This window comes from Pseudophryne corroboree, chromosome 3 (assembly GCF_028390025.1).
Source record: "Pseudophryne corroboree isolate aPseCor3 chromosome 3, aPseCor3.hap2, whole genome shotgun sequence".
NCBI lineage: Eukaryota > Metazoa > Chordata > Amphibia > Anura > Myobatrachidae > Pseudophryne > Pseudophryne corroboree.
Genome location: NC_086446.1, coordinates 720,870,127 through 720,888,358, shown reverse-complemented (window position 1 = coordinate 720,888,358; position 18,232 = coordinate 720,870,127). Strand labels below are relative to the sequence as shown.

Genomic DNA, 18,232 nt, shown 5'->3' with positions numbered 1-18,232 from the left:
AAGGTCCAACAGACCGAGTAGAATGGGCCATAATGTGAGTAGCAGCAGACAGACCAGCCCTCACACAAGCATGTGCAATCACCATTCTAATCCATCTGGCCAGAGTCTGCTTGTGAGCAGGCCAGCCACGTTTGTGAAATCCAAACAAAACAGAGAGAATCAGATTTTCGAATAGAAGCAGTTCTCTTCACATAGATACGGAGAGCCCGTACCACATCCAAAGACCGCTCTTTGGGAGACAAATCAGGAGAGACAAAAGCCGGAACCACAATCTCCTGATTAAGGTGGAACGAAGAAACCACCTCAGGTAAATATCCGGGACGAGTCCTAAGAACCGCCCGGTCACAGTGAAAAATCAGATATGGGGAACTACAAGACAAGGTACCCAGATCCGACACTCTTCTAGCAGAGGCAATAGCCAAGCAAGAACACCACCTTAAGGGAAAGCCACTTAAGGTCAGCTGAACCAAGGGGTTCAAATGGAGGCTCCTGCAACGCCTCCAAACCCACCGACAAGTCCCAAGGAGCCACAGGCGGGACATAGGGAGGTTGGATACGCAACACACCCCGAGTGAAAGTATGAACATCAGGTAAAGTCGCAATTTTTCTCTGAAATCACACCGACAAGCAGAAATATGAACCTTGAGGGAGGCCAGACGCAGGCCTAAATCTAGGTCTTGCTGCAGAAAAGCCAACAGTTTGGCTGTACTAAAGTTGGAAGCGTCATAATTGTTAGATGCGCACCAAACAAAGTAGGAATGCCAGACCCTATGATAAATCCGAGCAGAAGCCGGTTTCCGGGCCCGCAACATAGTTTTAATGACCTCTTCAGAAAAACCCTTAGCCCTCAAGACGGAAGCTTAAAGAGCCACGCCGTCAAAGATAGCCGGGCTAGGTCCTGGTAGACACAGGGGCCCTGAACGAGGAGGTCTGGGCGTTGTGGAAGTAGAAGTGGATGGTCCAACGATAGGCCTTGCAGGTCTGAGAACCAGTGCCGTCTGGGCCACGCCAGAGCTATGAGAAGTAGATTTCCTCTTTCTTGCTTGAACTTCCGAATTACCCTGGGCAGGAGTGACACCGGAGGGAACACGTACGGCAGCCGAAACCTCCACGGCACCACCAGCGCATCCACGAATGCTGCTTGAGGATCCCTTGTCCTTGCTCCGAAGACCGGAACCTTGTGATTGTGTCGAGACACCATCAGATCTACATCTGGAAGACCCCACTTTTCCACTAGGAGTTGAAACACTTCTGGATGGAGGCCCCACTCGCCGGCATGTACGTCCTGACGACTGAGAAAGTCAGCTTCCCAATTCAGGACTCCCGGAATGAATATTGCAAATATGGCAGGTAGATGGCGTTCCGCCCAACGTAGAATCCGTGAGACTTCCTTCATTGCCAAACGGCTTAGAGTGCCGCCTTGATGATTTATGTAAGCCACTGTGGTGCCGTTGTCTGACTGTACTTGAACAGGACGGTTCTGAATTAAATGTTGGGCCAGGTTCAAGGCATTGAAGACCGCCCGCAATTCCAGAATGTTGATCGAGAGGAGAGATTCCTCCTTGGTCCACCGACCCTGAAGGGAGTGCTGCTCCAGCACCGCGCCCCAACCTCTTAGACTGGCATCTGTCGTCAACAGGACCCAGTTGGATATCCAGAAGGGACGACCCCTGTACAATTGTTGGTCCCTGAGCCACCATAGCAACGACAGACGGACCTCCGGAGTCAATAAGATCATTTGAGATCTGATCCGGTGAGGCAGGCCGTCCCACTTGGCTAGAATCAGCCTCTGGAGGGGGCGAGAGTGAAATTGAACATACTCCACCATGTCGAATGCTGATACCATGAGGCCCAGCACCTGCATTGCCGAATGTATCGACACTTGCGGACAAGAAAGGAAGCAACTAATCCTGTCCTGAAGCTTCAGGACTTTCTCCTGAGACCAGAACAACCTCTGGTTGTGAGTGTCCAACAGCGCTCCCAAGTGCACCATGCCCTGAGCAGGGACCAGGGAGGATTTCATCCAGTTGATGAGCCACCCATGGGCTTGTAGAAACCGGACCGTCATATCCAGATAACGCAGGAGAAGATCTGGGTAATTTGCCAGGATTAACAAGTCGTCCAGATACGGCAGTATCCTGACCCCTTGACGGCGGAGTACCACCGTCATCACCGCCATAACTTTGGTGAAGACTCGCGGAGCCGTTGTTAAATCAAAAGGTAATGCCCGAAACTGGTAATGGATGTTGCCAATAGCAAACCTCAGGTATTGTTGTTGTGACACTTCTATAGGAATATGCAGGTAAGCATCCTGTATGTCCAGGGAGACCATGTAGTCCCCAGGTTCCAAGGCCAGAACTATAGAGAGAGAAGAGTTTCCATACGGAACTTGGAAATCTTCACAAACCTGTTCAATGCCTTGAGGTTGAGAATGGGCCGGGAGGACCAATTCGGTTTCGGGACTAGAAACAGCGGAGAATAGTACCCCCGGCCCCTCTGAGCAAGAGGCACTTGTACTACGACTCTTGTATCCAGGTGGGTCTATACCACCGAGTGTAGAGTTTTTGCCTTTGTCTGGTCCAAAGGGACGTCTGTCTGGCAAAATCGATGAGGGGGTCGGTTTTTGAAGGCTATGGCGTAACCCCAAGTGACGACTTTCCGTACCCAGGCATCTGAAGTGGTCTTCAACCATTCCTGGGTATACCCTAGAAGCCGGCCCCCACCCTGGGATCCCCCAGGGGGAGGCCCGCCCCGTCATGCGGGCTTATCGGTCTTGGCAGCTGGCTGACGGGCAGCCAAGGCTCTCTTGGGCTTGGCTTACCAGGTTTGGAAGTGCGGGCCTGCTTATGGTACGCCTGACCTTTGCTTTACCTGAAGGACGAAAGGGGCGAAAGGACGTACCTTTAGCCTTCAACACAGAAGGAGCGGTATTAGGCAGACAGGCAGTTTTGGCAGTAGCCAAGTCTTATCTTATTTAAGTCCTCCCCAAACAGAATATCTCCCTTGAAAGGGAGTACCTCCAGGGTTTTTCTAGAGTCCAGATCCACAGACCAGGATCTCAGCCACAATATCCGGCGAGCCAGGACTGACGTAGTAGAGGCCTTGGCTGCTAGGATACCGACATCAGAAGCCGCCTCTTTAATATATCGAGAAGCTGTGACAGTATATGACAAGCATTGTCTAGCATGGTCAGAGATTTCAGCTTCTAACTCCAAGGCCCATGCTTCAATAGCCTCTGCAGCCCATGTAGCTGCAATAGTGGGCCTTTGTGCAGCACCCGTGAGGGTGTAAATCGCTTTCAGACAACCCTCCACACGTTTATCCGTAGGCTCTTTTAGAGACGTGATGGTAGCGACAGGTAGAACTGAGGAAACCACCATCCTAGCCACATGTGAGTCCACTGGAGGAGGCGTTTCCCAATTCTTAGACAGCTCTGGCGCGAGGGGATAGCGAGCCAGCATCTTCTTTTGAGGCACAAACTTCGTACCCGGGTTTTCCCAGGGTTCCTGACGTATATCCACTAGGTGATCAGAGTGAGGTAAAACTTGTTTAACCACCTTCTGACGCTTGAACCTATCTGGTTTCTTAGGAGGGACGGATGGCTCGGGATCATCCGTAATCTGCAGAATTAACTTAATAGCCTCCAAAAGATCAGGAACATCCACATGTGAACTACCCTCCCCATCAGCCGTATCTGAGTCAGAACCTGTGGGGTCAGTGTAAGTGCCGTCTTCATCAGACGAGGTGTCAGTGACAGCAGTGGATTGTGAGGAGACAAGCGCTCGCTTAGAGGACCTCTTGGACTTAGGCGAGCGTTGGTCAGACTTTTTAGTAGTCAAGGACTGGTTCAACTTCTTTAATTGAGCAGATAAATCGTCCACCCACGGCGGGTTAGCTGCAGGGACCACATACGGTTGTACCGGCATTGGGGGTCCCATAGGGGGTGTTAGTTTATGAACTAGCGTATGCAGAAGCGTGGAAAAAGCGGCCCACGGTGGGTCAGTATGTGCCTCTGCTGCCACAGTCTCACTGGGGGGCAAGGAGCCCCCAGAACCAGAGCCCACAGCTGCTATATTCTCCTCATATTTGTCTTTGGCTTCAGCAACACCAGCAGTGTGTTCCGCCCCAGAACCGTTACCCTCAGAAGCAGACAGGATATAACTTGCAGTATGAGGTAACAGTACAATTATCAGCAGCACTATATCTCTAAACCCAAACCCCTGCGCAGTGTAGTCAGCACTAGCAAAGATAAAGGAGAGATATGGTGACTAAATCACAGATAAAAATACGTAATACAGTATATCTTTGTGAAAATCCTATATTAGATAACACCTGACGTACCAAGCCCCCTCAGGTTATGGAATATAGGGATAGCAAGATGAGTGAAATACACGAAATGGACACCACTCAGCTATCAATGCACACACAAATAGTCACAGTTTGTACAATGCTGAGGTTATTACAGACAATAATACTGCACTGGACTAGCTTACACAGCTATATAACAATAGATATAACAGTACACAGTAAGAACTGGATGTATATCACAGGGTAATTGCTCTATAAAACCCTGACTAATTGCACTCTTTCTTAACTATCACTGTCTAAAAAGGCAGGTAGAATACTTAAGTGTCATGTAAAGGCACATCGCTGACAACCAGGCGGCTTTACATAGGAGGATTTGCCCAAGCAGTCCCAGGAAGAGTGAGCGGAGGGATAATGGCGCCGCAAACACTGACTGGGAGTGAGGGAGAGACAGATATGCAGCTCCAGGGCGGGAACACTTGCTAGAAATGGCGCCCTGGGGCTGGGGGAGGGGATTCAGGTCTAAGCCTTATCCCCTCTGCTGGCAAAACCACCAGGTACTGTGGGCGATATAAGAATTGGTTTAGAGAGAAAACCTGACCTGCGCCCATGCCCTGGTGATCTAATGGGATCGCCTGTACTGCCACAGTGTCCACCGCCAGCGCGTGCGGCCCGCCTCCCACTGACCGCGCCGGATCGCGATAAAGACCAGGTCCCGCAAGCGGGACCCACTTACCACCTCCCGAAGCGCGGCCACGCGATCCTGGAGAGCCCCAGCCGTGTGTGTCTAACGTGAAGAAAACCGGAGCCTCCGCTGTAGGTACCCGGCAACCAGGGCTCGGGAGTGTACAGCGCCGCTGGGGTGAGCTGGAGCTGCGGCTGTGAATGTCACAAGACATTTACCACCGCTGCTGCCCTTGTAGTCTTCACTTTTTACCTCATAAAAAGCTTTTTTTAGGGCTGCCTGGAGCAGCCCCTCTGTTAAGTGCCTGCTTACTGCAGCACCAACTTACAAAACTGAGCTCCTGTGCTGGGAGGCGGGGTGATATAAGAGGCGGCGCTGTGCATTCTGGGAACAGTCAAAGCTTTGAGCCTGTTGGTGCCTCGGATCAAGATCCTATTCTACACCCCATTGTCCAATCCTTGTGGAGCCCAGTGTACCCCGCAGCAGAAAATCTCCTGCTCCTGTTTGCTTTACTAGGCGTGATGCGGGAGATCTGGCCATTATTCCGTGGGTGCGGTGGACTGACAGAAAAATCGCTCTTTTGTTTCACAATTGGCTTGAGTCACACCAAACAGCCCCTCTTGACGTGCCAGGTTCCGGCCGACTCGGTCCCGCCAAGCTGATTTCTCCTTCAAAATATGCATCTTATTTGCATAAATAAAACAACTGGGAGTGACAAAACTACTCTGCTAATTACACTGAATAATTTGATGTGCAAAGGAGTCTGAATCCGTTTATGAAATGCTACAATGCCGCGGCTTTATTTCATGCCAAGTTCCGTTGGGCTTCATCTGCGACTTTGCACGTGTGCTAACATGGAGGAAGAGAGATGCAGATGCACACTCTTAGGACTAAGAACACTGATAGTAAAAATAATTAAAATAAACCCTCACAATTAATACATTTATAGAATGTGATAGTATTAGGAATGTTAGAGACCCATGTGATGAAGTCACCTGGCCGCGGTACATGGGCCCGCATATTTGCGCAAATGTGTGCTAAGAACTTTAATTATACTCCATGTTAATTGTGAGGGTTTATTTAAATTATTTTTATTATCAGTGTTCTTAGTGCTAGGAGTGTGCATCTGCATCTCTCTTCCCCCAGCATAGTATTAGAAGCCTCAGCATGATAGCACCTCTTGATATCTTTAGTAATAGGATGTGCAATCCAGGTCCCCCCCTTTTTCCACGTGTGCTAACATGTTGGGTTTCCCCCACTCGCCAATTCTGACCAAAATATGGTCGGGATCAGCAAGTTAGGGAATTTTAGCATGTTGAAATCCCTGATTCCCCGACAGATCACCGATCATCGATGCCACTGATCACCGAATCGGATCGTCAGAATAGGAAAATGGGGCCTTACCTCACCGCACGTCACTGATACATGAATTGCCTGTATAACAGAATAACAAGGGACTTGCAATCGATTCTGCATAAGGACAGTCGCCTGTTGTTATTGAATGCCCCCTTGTCTCTGTCATTCTTAACACTTATTGTAAGCTTGCGAGCAGGGCCTTCCTACCTCTATGTCTGTCTGTTTTTACACAGTTTTGTTCTATTAACTGTTGCAACGGAATATGCTGCGTTATATAAGAAACTGTTAATAAATAAATAATAAACTTATATTTGAAGTCACCACAAGCTCAATGTCAGGACTTTCAGACAAAATACTTCTGCCCACTGTTTTTTTAATCTCGAATATAGGGGGTGATTCCGAGTTGTTCGCTCGCTAGCTGCTTTTAGCAGCATTGCACACGCTAAGCCGCCGCCCTCTGGGAGTGTATCTTAGCTTAGCAGAATTGCAAACGAAAGATTAGCAGAATTGCGAATAGAAATTTCTTAGCAGTTTCTGAGTAGCTCCAGACTTACTCAGCCATTGCGACCAGCTCAGTCCTTTTCGTTCCTGGTTTGACGTCACAAACACACCCAGCGTTTGCCCAACCACTCCCCCGTTTCTCCAGCCACTCCTGCGTTTTGCAACTCGAACGCATGCGTTTTTCCGCACACTCCCATAAAACGGCCAGTTTCCGCCCAGAAACACCCACTTCCTGTCAATCACACTACGATCAGCACAGCGATGAAAAAGCTTTGTTATGCCGTGAGTAAAATACCTAACTTTTGTGTAAAATAACTAAGCGCATGCGCTCTGCGAACCTTGCACATACGCAGTAAGCGACTAATTGCAGTATAGCGAAAATCGTCAACAAGCGAACAACTCGGAATGACCCCCATGGTTACAGAAAGTGACGTTAGCTGCTTGGTTATAGGCAGTTATATGGATTTCTGCAACAGACAAAGTAAAAAAACAAAAACACAATTTCCGGTGTGCTTCATGTGTACATGTCGCGTAACTAATGCCGTGCACTAAATGCCACACTGGGGACTGTATATGGGAGAAATAGAAAACAAAGCCACGTATTAACAATGGCATTAGTGAGCCTTTAACCCAGTTTCCAGAAGCACTGGAGAGGGTGAACATACCCTATATATAAAAGGTATCCTATATATAAAAGGTATATTTACTATCAATTTTAAATGTTGTAATTCTAGAGCGTGTTTACAGATTATAGTTTTACAGCTGCAGCGTACCCAAGCACTGCGGATTGCACAACCAACTGTACAGATTAGAATGTGTACACAAGACATGTACATGTGTTACAGGAAGTAAAATATTGACTAAATCTGAATCACAGCTTGAGAGTTATATTATATATACACAGACACATTATACTTAAATATTACATATACACATGTACTTTTCAGATCTGTACGTGTAATTGATAATATATACCCGCTGGAACCCACTTAGAGCTTACAGCCAATTAATGTGGCATCATGGCGGAGATTCAACCAGATAATCTCTGTACAGTGGTGCACCATTCACTGCAACACATTCTACTCTACCTGTAAGGTGCTCTGTCTCAGTGACAAGATTATCAAGATACTGTTACTGGTACAGGTTGAGTATCCCTTATCCAAAATGCTTGGGACCAGAGGTATTTTGGATATCGGATTTTTCCGTATTTTGGAATAATTGCATACCATAATGAGATATCATGGTGATGGGACCCAAGTCTAAGCACAGAATGCATTAATGTTTCATATACACCTTATATACACAGCCTTAAGGTCATTTTAGACAATATGTTTAATAACTTTGTGCATTAAACAAAGTGTGTGTACATTCACACAATTTATTTATGTTTCATATACACCTTATACACACAGCCTGAAGGTCATTTAATACAATATTTTTAATAATTTTGTGTATTAAACAAAGTTTGTGTACATTGAGCCATCAGAAAACAAAGGTTTCACTATCTCACTCAAAAAATTCTGTATTTTGGAATATTCCGTATTTCGGAATATTTGGATATGGGATACTCAACCTGTAATTGCCAAAGGGCATTTCCAGGGTGACATTGCTACACATGTTCTGATGGGGGCTACAGGCTGATTGAAAATATTTTAATTTAGCACATAGGGCCTAATTCAGACCTGATCGCAACAGCAAATTTTTTCTCTAATGGACAAAACCATGTGCAGTGCAGGTGTGGGGAGATGTAACGTGTGCAGAGAGAGTTAGATTTGGGTGAGGTGTATTCAAACTGAAATCTAAATTGCAGTGTAAAAATAAAGCAGCCAGTATTTTGCCCATTAAAGAAAGATTTTGCTTTTGCAATCAGGTCTGAATTAGGCCCATAGTTTGGTTACAGTGAGTAAATTCCAAATCTCGGTAGCTTGTTATAAGCGGCATTTATAAATTAATTTGGGCAGATGAAGAGCTGACTGTACACTATGTTTTTGTACTCCACATGCTCTAGAACCAAGCGTACATACAATGCCCAACCTCACACGTTTGATCACATGACCACTTAAAACCAGGGAGGTGCAACTGGACTGTAACGGGTCGTTCTCCGGTAGTTAGAGTTCAGTGAGGCGGATTGATGGAGCTGTAGGCAATGTAGACCTGAGCATAAGGGTAAATCCAAGCGTATCATTTGCACCAAGAATAGGCTGGTGCAAGTGTGCCCTGTGATGATGATGATGAGTATCAAACTAAGGCCCAGATTTATCAAGCCCTGGAGAGTGATAAATTGCATGGTGATAAAGTATCAACCAATCAGTTCCTGTCATTTTTCAAACACAGCCTGTAACATGGCAGTTAGGAGCTGATTGGTTGCTACTTTATCACCGTGCAATTTATCACTCTCCAAGGCTTAGGCCTAAGTGTAGGGATTGGCGCTGGGGTGCAACTCTGCATATGATGGAATATACTGTATGCATTTAGTTTTGTGCACAGGAAGCAGGGGCAATTACAGCTGATCTGGTGCAAATCTTCATTAGCCCCATTGTGAGTTCCTGCTCTCGTTCCCATCATGGTCTCAGTAGTTATTGCGTAGAACTTACTAAACAGGTGCCGGAATTCCTATATTACTCTTAAATCATTTTCAGCTGGAATTGGGCAACAGGAACATGTGTAATAATGCGTAATACGTACCCCAGTCCGATAGCAAGTATGTGAGAGAGCAGCAATGATGGCAGGAAAACCTTTAAAAACTCAGCGGAGAAAATTCCACCCTTTTTCATAACACTCGTGTTCCTCATACTGAGAGCCGCACTGCGCTTGGGGTGCCTGAAGGCAAATTCCCTTTATGGGAAGATAGATAGGAAAAATAAAATAAAACAGGTATAAAACAATGAAAAAGAGAAATCAAATCCCTAAGTAATTTATTCCTGTCATTGCCCCGGCCACCGCTATGCCCTTCAATCTCAGCGACATCTAGAAATGTTGCATGCCTGGCACGTATAGCCATAGCTAGATTCCTAGGGGTATATTTACTGAAGGTCGATCGATCTTAATCGATGTTGGGCTTCCAGGGCTAACACACACATTTACTAACATTTAAAAATGAATATAATATTAGTAAACGTGTGTTTTTTTAACCCTGTAACCTTATATAGTATTATATTATATGTTTATGTGGTGTTTTTAATGTTGAATTCTCCATGACTCATTTGTATCTATTAAATATTCAGCCACTGCTCCACAGTTCTCATTGTTACTGTTTGTTCTATGGGAAAGTGTTTTTTATGCATGTACCCAAAACGATAAATCTAATGAATACAGGTTGAGTATCCCATATCCAAATATTCCGAAATACGGACTTTTTTTGAGTGAGAGTGAAATAATGAAACCTTTTGTTTTTTGATGGCTCAATGTACACAAACTTTGTTTATTACACAAAGTTATTAAAAATATTGTATTAAATGACCTTCAGGCTGTGTATAAGGTGTATATGAAACATAAATGAATTATGTGAATGTAGACACACTTTGTTTAATGCACAAAGTTATATAAAATATTGGATAAAATGACCTTCAGGCTGTGTGTATAAGGTGTATATGTAACATAAATGCATTCTGTGCTTAGACTTAGGTCCCATCGCCATGATATCTCATTATGGTATGCAATTATTCCAAAATACGGAAAAATCCGATATCCAAAATACCTCTGGTCCCAAGCATTTTGGATAAGGGATACTCAACCTGTATATACTTTAATTATATATATCGCAGTGTCGGACTGGGGCATAGAGGGCCCACCTGGGGAATGCAGTGGCAGGTGCCCATGCTTAGGGGTGTGGCCAGCCAACACAGAGGCTTGGCTAACCATTTGAGCATGCATTGTTTGGGCCCCTTGATAAATATAGTCCATGCATGATAATGTACCAGAGTAATAACAGCAATGCACTGTAGAAAATAGACCCTAGTCCTGTGCAGTATATTGTAACATGTGTGATAAATGTATAATTCACGTCCACTGTCTGAATCCCGTTCCCTTGAGGAGAGGGCGGGATCTCAAGCAATGGGGCCCACAGGGGGTTTCCCCTGTACCCCTGTGGACCAGTCCAACCCCGTATATCAGTAGTTCCCAAACTGGGTGCTGCGAGTCTCTTGCAGGGGTGCCTCGAGTTGGTGGTCCAAGATCAAATCAAACTATTTCTGGTCAAAGGGATGGGCACAACCAGTGCTGATGGCTGCCAATCATAACACATGTGGACAATCAGATGCACAACTGTGCACCACCACATAACTGACCCTCAGGATGACAAGTAAGCGCAATTTACTTCATTTAATACTTTTTCCCAAATTTTAAATTAAAAAAAACTTTTAGACTAGGGGTGCAATGCACAAAATGCTGATACTCTAGGGCACCGTGATTCAAGAAAGTTTGGGAACCACTGATATAGATTGCACATTATCATTGTACTGTCCCTATTTTTAACTTTATTTTTATGTGCGTCAGTCACACCTTCCCTGCTCAGTATAAATAATCTAATTTCTATATATTTACTGTTCAACCCTTCACTACTGAATGTTGGATTTGAGAATCTGATGGTGAAAGACCTCCGTACACTGCATGAAGCATGCTAAATTTGGAGTCTCCTCTCTGGGAGAAGCCGGGAGAGGAGACGCTATATGCCTCTTCAGGGGGTGGGCCGGGCTGTCGGGTCACTAGGCCCCATCACCAAACTGACGTGATTTTGCGGGTCACGGAGAGGAGGTTGAGCTAAATTATGCAGATTCATGTAATTTAGCCCCACCTCCTCCAACTCTCTGTATAATCTCCTCCTCCTTCCAGCTTTACTAGGAAGCGGATGGAATGCGGATGATGAGGCCACTCTACCGTGGGTGCTGGGGACTACAGGAAAATTTGTGAGTCTTCCGCAAGTACGGCATGAAAGGGCAGGAGGCATTGCAGGTGAGAGAGCACCAACATTCAGGTTGCTATGGGTGCTTGTCAAAAGTGTCTTTAATAACTGCCCTGAAATGAATATAAACAGCTTACTTAGGTGGAATATTCTCAGGCCTGCTTGACCAGTCCCAGATCCAGTCTGAGTTCTTCTTTAATAAGTTCTCTAGCTCTTTCCTCCGTTCAATGTAATCCTCTTCTGACTGTGTTACAGAAGGAAGCAGGTGATCACAGAGATGATATAAATAGACAGGAGGGATCACTAACATAGGTGCAAGGTTTGCGGGATACAACAGCAACATGTTAATAAGGGGGACATGTACTAAGCAGTGATAATAGTGGAGAAGTGAGCCAGTGGAGAAGTTGCCCATGGCAACCAATCAGCATTGACGTAGCATGTATAATTTGCATACTATAAACCTATGCAGAGCAGCGGATTGGTTGCCGTGGGCTGCTTCTCCACTGGCTCACTTCTCCACGTTTATCACTGCTAAGTACACGTCCCCCTTTATCTGTCTAGTGTGGTCTAGCCAATGAAGTCAAGTGCCTGATTGTTTGGGATGTGGTATAGAAGATCTACTTTGTCTAGATCAGGGCTGGGGAACCTTTGGCCCTCCAGCTGTTGTTCAACTACACATACCAGCATGCCTTGCTACAGTTTTGCTATTTGGCCATGCTAAAACTGTTGCAGGGCATGCTGGAATGTGTAGTTCAACAACAGCTGGAGGGCCGAAGGTTCGCCATCCCTGGTCTAAATAGACCCCATATGGTCAACATGCATTAGGCTGACCAAGTCAAAAGGTCAACAGGTAACAGTAGACACTAGTTAAGGCTGACAGGTGCAAAAGGTTGACTGTCCACCTAGACACTATTGACCTATACATTGGAACCAGATTGTACATTTCAAATGCATTTTAGTCATGTAAATTAAAAATACAATTTATTTTTTTACATTATTCAAATAACTGGAGATATATTATTGGGTACATTTATCTATGTGTCATTAACGAGGAGAACGCAGTGTCTGCGCACTGTCAGAATCATGATCATTCTTAATTTGCTTTTGGACAAATTAACAGCTAATTAATTAGCAGGAAAAAAGTGTTTGCCCAGGGGAGCTAGGTCTGACACAGGAGCTGTGAGACCACTCGAAGCGATTGGTTATTACAACTGGAAATAGGCCAGAGCTCTCACTGACATGCCCAGCTAATGAAGAGCTGGAATCTCTTACTTCTGAATCAGCAGAGCATGCAGGAACCCACACAGGGAAGTGTCTATTTTGAGATTTGAGGAGAAACAAGAAGCCACTTCTCTTCCCCCTTCAGAAAATGATGTGCAGACAGTCTCAAGTATAGATGTTATATGAAATACTCTGAGGCAAGATCAGAGAACTGGAGAAAGTAGAAGAAGAGTGCGAGGAGGGATCGGTGGGTGGTGACGGGTACATAAGAATGTGTGTGAGCACCTGCTTCCTACAGTTATAACTGGGAATATACACTACAAATGTGAATATAGAAATATTATTTCAGGTAGGAACCAATAAATTATTATCCCATTGATCTTGATTGCTCACAATTTTTTGGTATGGTGCAGGAAGGTGAAAACAAACACCGGTAAAGGGTATTTAGTCAACACTCACCAGGCAGAGCTAAAGAAGTCCCTACTGGTCAATTATGACTGTCTTGTGGCTGCCATGTGGGAGAAGATCAGGTGAGGGATTCACAACCATACATTCTTCTGACCTCTCTAAGTGGCATGCTGCAAGCCTGCAATACTTACTGTAAACATGCATGAACATATCTTTGGACCACATAGAACCAATAGTGGATCCCAAGCCTCAGTGGGCAATTTAGGTATGCTTCACATGTGTATAACCTATGCAGGGTCCATTAAGCAGCTTTCGGCAGCTGCCTAGGGCGCTGGAATCTTGAGGGGCGCCACTGAGCCTGCCTATCACAAAATTAAGGATGTCTCTAAAAGAAACATACTCGTACTTAATGCAAGTAGTGGTTGTGGAACAGATAAGTGACACTTTCATCTGATGGGCAGAGAGGTGGGTTTTGGTGGTGGATGGGGGCAGTAGGCTGATATTTTGCCTAGGGTGCAGAGAAACCTTGCACCGGCCCTGAACCTATATTTAGCAACGTCTATGTGACAGAGCATTTACAGTACAAAATCTGTATAGATTATATCATTTTAAAGTATTAGATACAACTAAAGAAAAAAATAATAATAATAATATACAGTGTAAATGACCTGGGAACTGCTTTTCTCTTTGCTGCCGTGAGTGTCACTGTCACTCAATCTTTGTATGCTCTGCGGAGTCTGAGATCGCGGTGGACTGTCAAAGGCAAGAGAGAGAGACAGAAGATAAAAGGTTACAACAGGAACTAGCACGGTGTACAGAATAAACATAGAGAGATCAATACCTTCCGGAAAATACTTTTTATTTTAAAGTAAACCAAAAATAAATAGCTTTCTATATCTACTTTGAAGATAAAATACAAGGTTAAAAGCAAACCCTGCCTTATACTGAAAATCTCAATAGCCCTTCGATGTCAAAGCCTCAACTCCATGAATTATCAGACGCATGATCCTGCTGAGCAGTGAATATCTCCTGTTTGGGTAACAGATGCACTGAGGTTGTCCCTGAATCGGCAGATCCACTGGCCCAGAAGTTCATTAACGGATACCACCAATCTGTATAGAACAATCTTGTTACCAAGGAGACTGCAAGTCTGGCACTCAGTTTTACACTTCAGCATTGCCCCAGAATACTGCGTAGTAGACAAATCCGGGAGGGTTTCTACTCTGTTGTAAGTATGGGAAGACTTCCCGAAACTCATGATTCTCCGGATATTCCAGAAGTAGTAGAGTAGGTAAATACGCTGGTGTGGGAACTGTGGCATGTAATTAACATCTTACAGTATACTTACCAGCAATAACTACAAATCAAAGTACGAACACATACCCTCTTCTCTGAAAAGTAGACTAGTGAACAGTGTGGAATTGTGGCCAAATCTAATGGTATCCGGATAATAGATCTACAATGTCTAGGTAGACAGTTAATAGGCCGACACCATATGATGCATTAGGTCGTCAGGTATGAAAGGTCAACAGGTTCAAAATGACGACATGACAATGATCGACACATGGTTTTTAGGTTTTCCACAGTTGCTTAATTTACTATCCACGTAGGTATTGAGTGGGAATAGTAATCTTGCTCGAAGCATGGTGAGCGGAATGAGCTTGCGAGGGTCTACGTTTGTACTGATGGCAGTCACATAAAATCTACAATATTTGGCAAAAAAACTTGTGTCAACCATTTTTTAAGTCAAAATTGTCATGTCGACATTTTCACCCTGTTGACCTTTTATACGTCACCTAATGCATGTTGACCATATGCTGTTGAGCTATTGACTATCTATGCATATGAAATCTATAAATTTCCCAGATTACATATTCACTTATTTTTATATTTGTGCTTTATACTATTTATCAAATCGTAAGGATTATCCTTATTCTGACTGCTATCCAGGGATGTTAATCATTCAATGGTGACATGACAGTCACATTAATTGAATTGTTGTATCGTGATATGATGGTCACAATAATTTAATAATTTTGATTTCTATATATATCTATTTCAATGGGCCAATTTATTTGAGCAATATAGGTGTCTTATTTTTGCTAGGGACCTCTCCCCTGTACTCTCATTAACCATTGCCCCAATTAGGGCATATCAAGAGTTAACAGCAGATACAGGTCTTGGGAACAGTGTAGGTGCTCCAGGTGGCTCTCTCATTGAAAATTCGATGCTTTACAGCAGATTTTCAAAAGCAGAAACCAGGCACTTGTCACCTCAGTTTCCCACCTTCCTTCAATATTTCTCATTTCCTCTCTCTTTTTCCTCTTTCCACACTCAAGCACATGTGTATCTTCTATTGGTAAGAATAAATCATTAATACCATTTTTGATATTGTATCACAACCAACTTTTATAGCCAATTATCTAAATTTGGGATCAAGGAATAATATTCTACTCCATTAAATCTTATGGAAGAAAGGTACAATTGGCAATTGTTTCCCTTTTCCCTTTTGGCAGGCTGTGAATGTGCAACAGTTACTATTTTTAGTAATGTGATTTAAGTCCTATAAAGAGGAATTTGTATCAACTAAAATGATTCCAACATAGAAGGTTACAATTCAACATGGATACATTTTGTTAGGCCTAGCTGCAAACACCAGAGATTGCTTTTTAATTAAATGTTATATGTGAGTATGTCAGTGTAAGTCTTTGTTGATACATTAAAAGTTAAGTTATTGTAAGAGTGCCCACCAAAAAGAGTTGTCTTTCCTTTTTTACTTCATGTGATCTAACCTTACAACTTTAGGGTGCACCGCCGACTTCATAATTATGTAGTGTAAATAAGAATTTACTCACCGGTAATTCTATTTCTCGTAGTCCGTAGTGGATGCTGGGACTCCGTAAGGACCATGGGGAATAGCGGCTCCGCAGGAGACTGGGCACAACTAAAAGAAAGCTTTAGACTACCTGGTGTGCACTGGCTCCTCCCTCTATGACCCTCCTCCAGACCTCAGTTAGGATACTGTGCCCGGAAGAGCTGACACAATAAGGAAGGATTTTGAATCCCGGGTAAGACTCATACCAGCCACACCAATCACACCGTATAACTCGTGATACAATACCCAGTTAACAGTATGACAACAACTGAGCCTCTCAACAGATGGCTCAACAATAACCCTTTAGTTAAACAATAACTATATACAAGTATTGCAGACAATCCGCACTTGGGATGGGCGCCCAGCATCCACTACGAACTACGAGAAATAGAATTACCGGTGAGTAAATTCTTATTTTCTCTGACGTCCTAAGTGGATGCTGGGACTCCGTAAGGACCATGGGGATTATACCAAAGCTCCCAAACGGGCGGGAGAGTGCGGATGACTCTGCAGCACCGAATGGGCAAACTCTAGGTCCTCCTCAGCCAGGGTGTCAAACTTGTAGAATTTAGCAAATGTGTTTGACCCCGACCAAGTAGCTGCTCGGCAAAGTTGTAGAGCCGAGACCCCTCGGGCAGCCGCCCAAGAAGAGCACACCTTCCTTGTGGAATGGGCTTTCACTGATTTAGGATGCGGCAGTCCAGCCGCAGAATGTGCAAGCTGAATCGTACTACAGATCCAGCGAGCAATAGTCTGCTTTGAAGCAGGTGCACCCAACTTGTTGGGCGCATACAGGATAAATAGCGAGTCAGTCTTTCTGACTCCAGCTGTCCTGGAAACATAAATTTTCAGGGCCCCGACTACGTCCAACAACTTGGAAGCCTCCAAGTCTTTTGTAGCCGCAGGCACCACGATAGGTTGGTTCAGATGAAAAGCTGATACCACCTTAGGGAGAAACTGGGGACGGGTCCTCAATTCTGCCCTATCCATATGGAAAATCAGATAAGGGCTTTTACATAACAAAGCCGCCAATTCTGATACACGCCTGGCCGAGGCCAAGGCCAAGGCCAACAACATGACCACTTTCCACGTGAGATATTTCAATTCCACGGTTTTAAGTGGCTCAAACCAATGTGACTTTAGGAAATCCAACACCACGTTGAGATCCCAAGGTGCCACTGGAGGCACAAAAGGGGGCTGAATATGCAGCACTCCCTTAACAAAAGTCTGAACTTCAGGTAGTGAAGCCAGTTCTCTCTGGAAGAAAATCGATAGAGCCGAAATCTGGACCTTAATGGAACCCAATTTGAGGCCCATAGTCACCCCTGACTGTAGGAAGTGCAGAAAACGGCCCAGCTGAAATTCCTCCGTTGGGGCCTTCCTGGCCTCACACCACGCAACATATTTTCGCCAAATGCGGTGATAATGGTTTGCGGTCACTTCTTTCCTAGCTTTAATCAGCGTAGGAATGACTTCCTCCGGAATGCCCTTTTCCTTCAGGATCCGGTGTTCAACCGCCATGCCGTCAAACGCAGCCGCGGTAAGTCTTGGAACAGACAGGGACCCTGCTGCAGCAGGTCCTGTCTGAGCGGCAGAGGCCATGGGTCCTCTGAGATCATTTCTTGAAGTTCCGGGTACCAAGCTCTTCTTGGCCAATCCGGAACAATGAGTATAGTTCTTACTCCTCTTCTCCTTATTATCCTCAGTACCTTTGGTATGAGAGGAAGAGGAGGGAACACATAAACCGACCGGTACACCCACGGTGTCACTAGAGCGTCCACAGCTATCGCCTGAGGGTCTCTCGACCTGGCGCAATATCTTTCTAGCTTTTTGTTTAGGCGGGACGCCATCATGTCCACCTGTGGCTTTTCCCAACGGTTTACAATCAGTTGGAAGACTTCCGGATGAAGTCCCCACTCTCCCGGGTGGAGGTCGTGTCTGCTGAGGAAGTCTGCTTCCCAGTTGTCCACTCCCGGAATGA

The 18,232-nt window shown here is 44.9% G+C and overlaps 1 protein-coding gene across 2 annotated transcripts in view; it reads right to left on the bottom strand.

The window, feature by feature from the left end:
- BNIP3 (BCL2 interacting protein 3) overlaps positions 1 to 18,232 on the bottom strand; it is a 67,971-nt gene that overhangs the window by 14,276 nt on the left and 35,463 nt on the right. For both annotated transcript variants that reach the window (XM_063962187.1, XM_063962188.1), the window contains exons 3-5: positions 14,045 to 14,129; positions 11,885 to 11,991; positions 9,533 to 9,682 (exon numbers count right to left, since the gene is read on the bottom strand). In XM_063962187.1, coding sequence (XP_063818257.1) covers positions 9,533 to 9,682; positions 11,885 to 11,991; positions 14,045 to 14,129 — 342 coding nt within the window. The remainder of the gene's footprint in view (positions 1 to 9,532; positions 9,683 to 11,884; positions 11,992 to 14,044; positions 14,130 to 18,232) is intronic.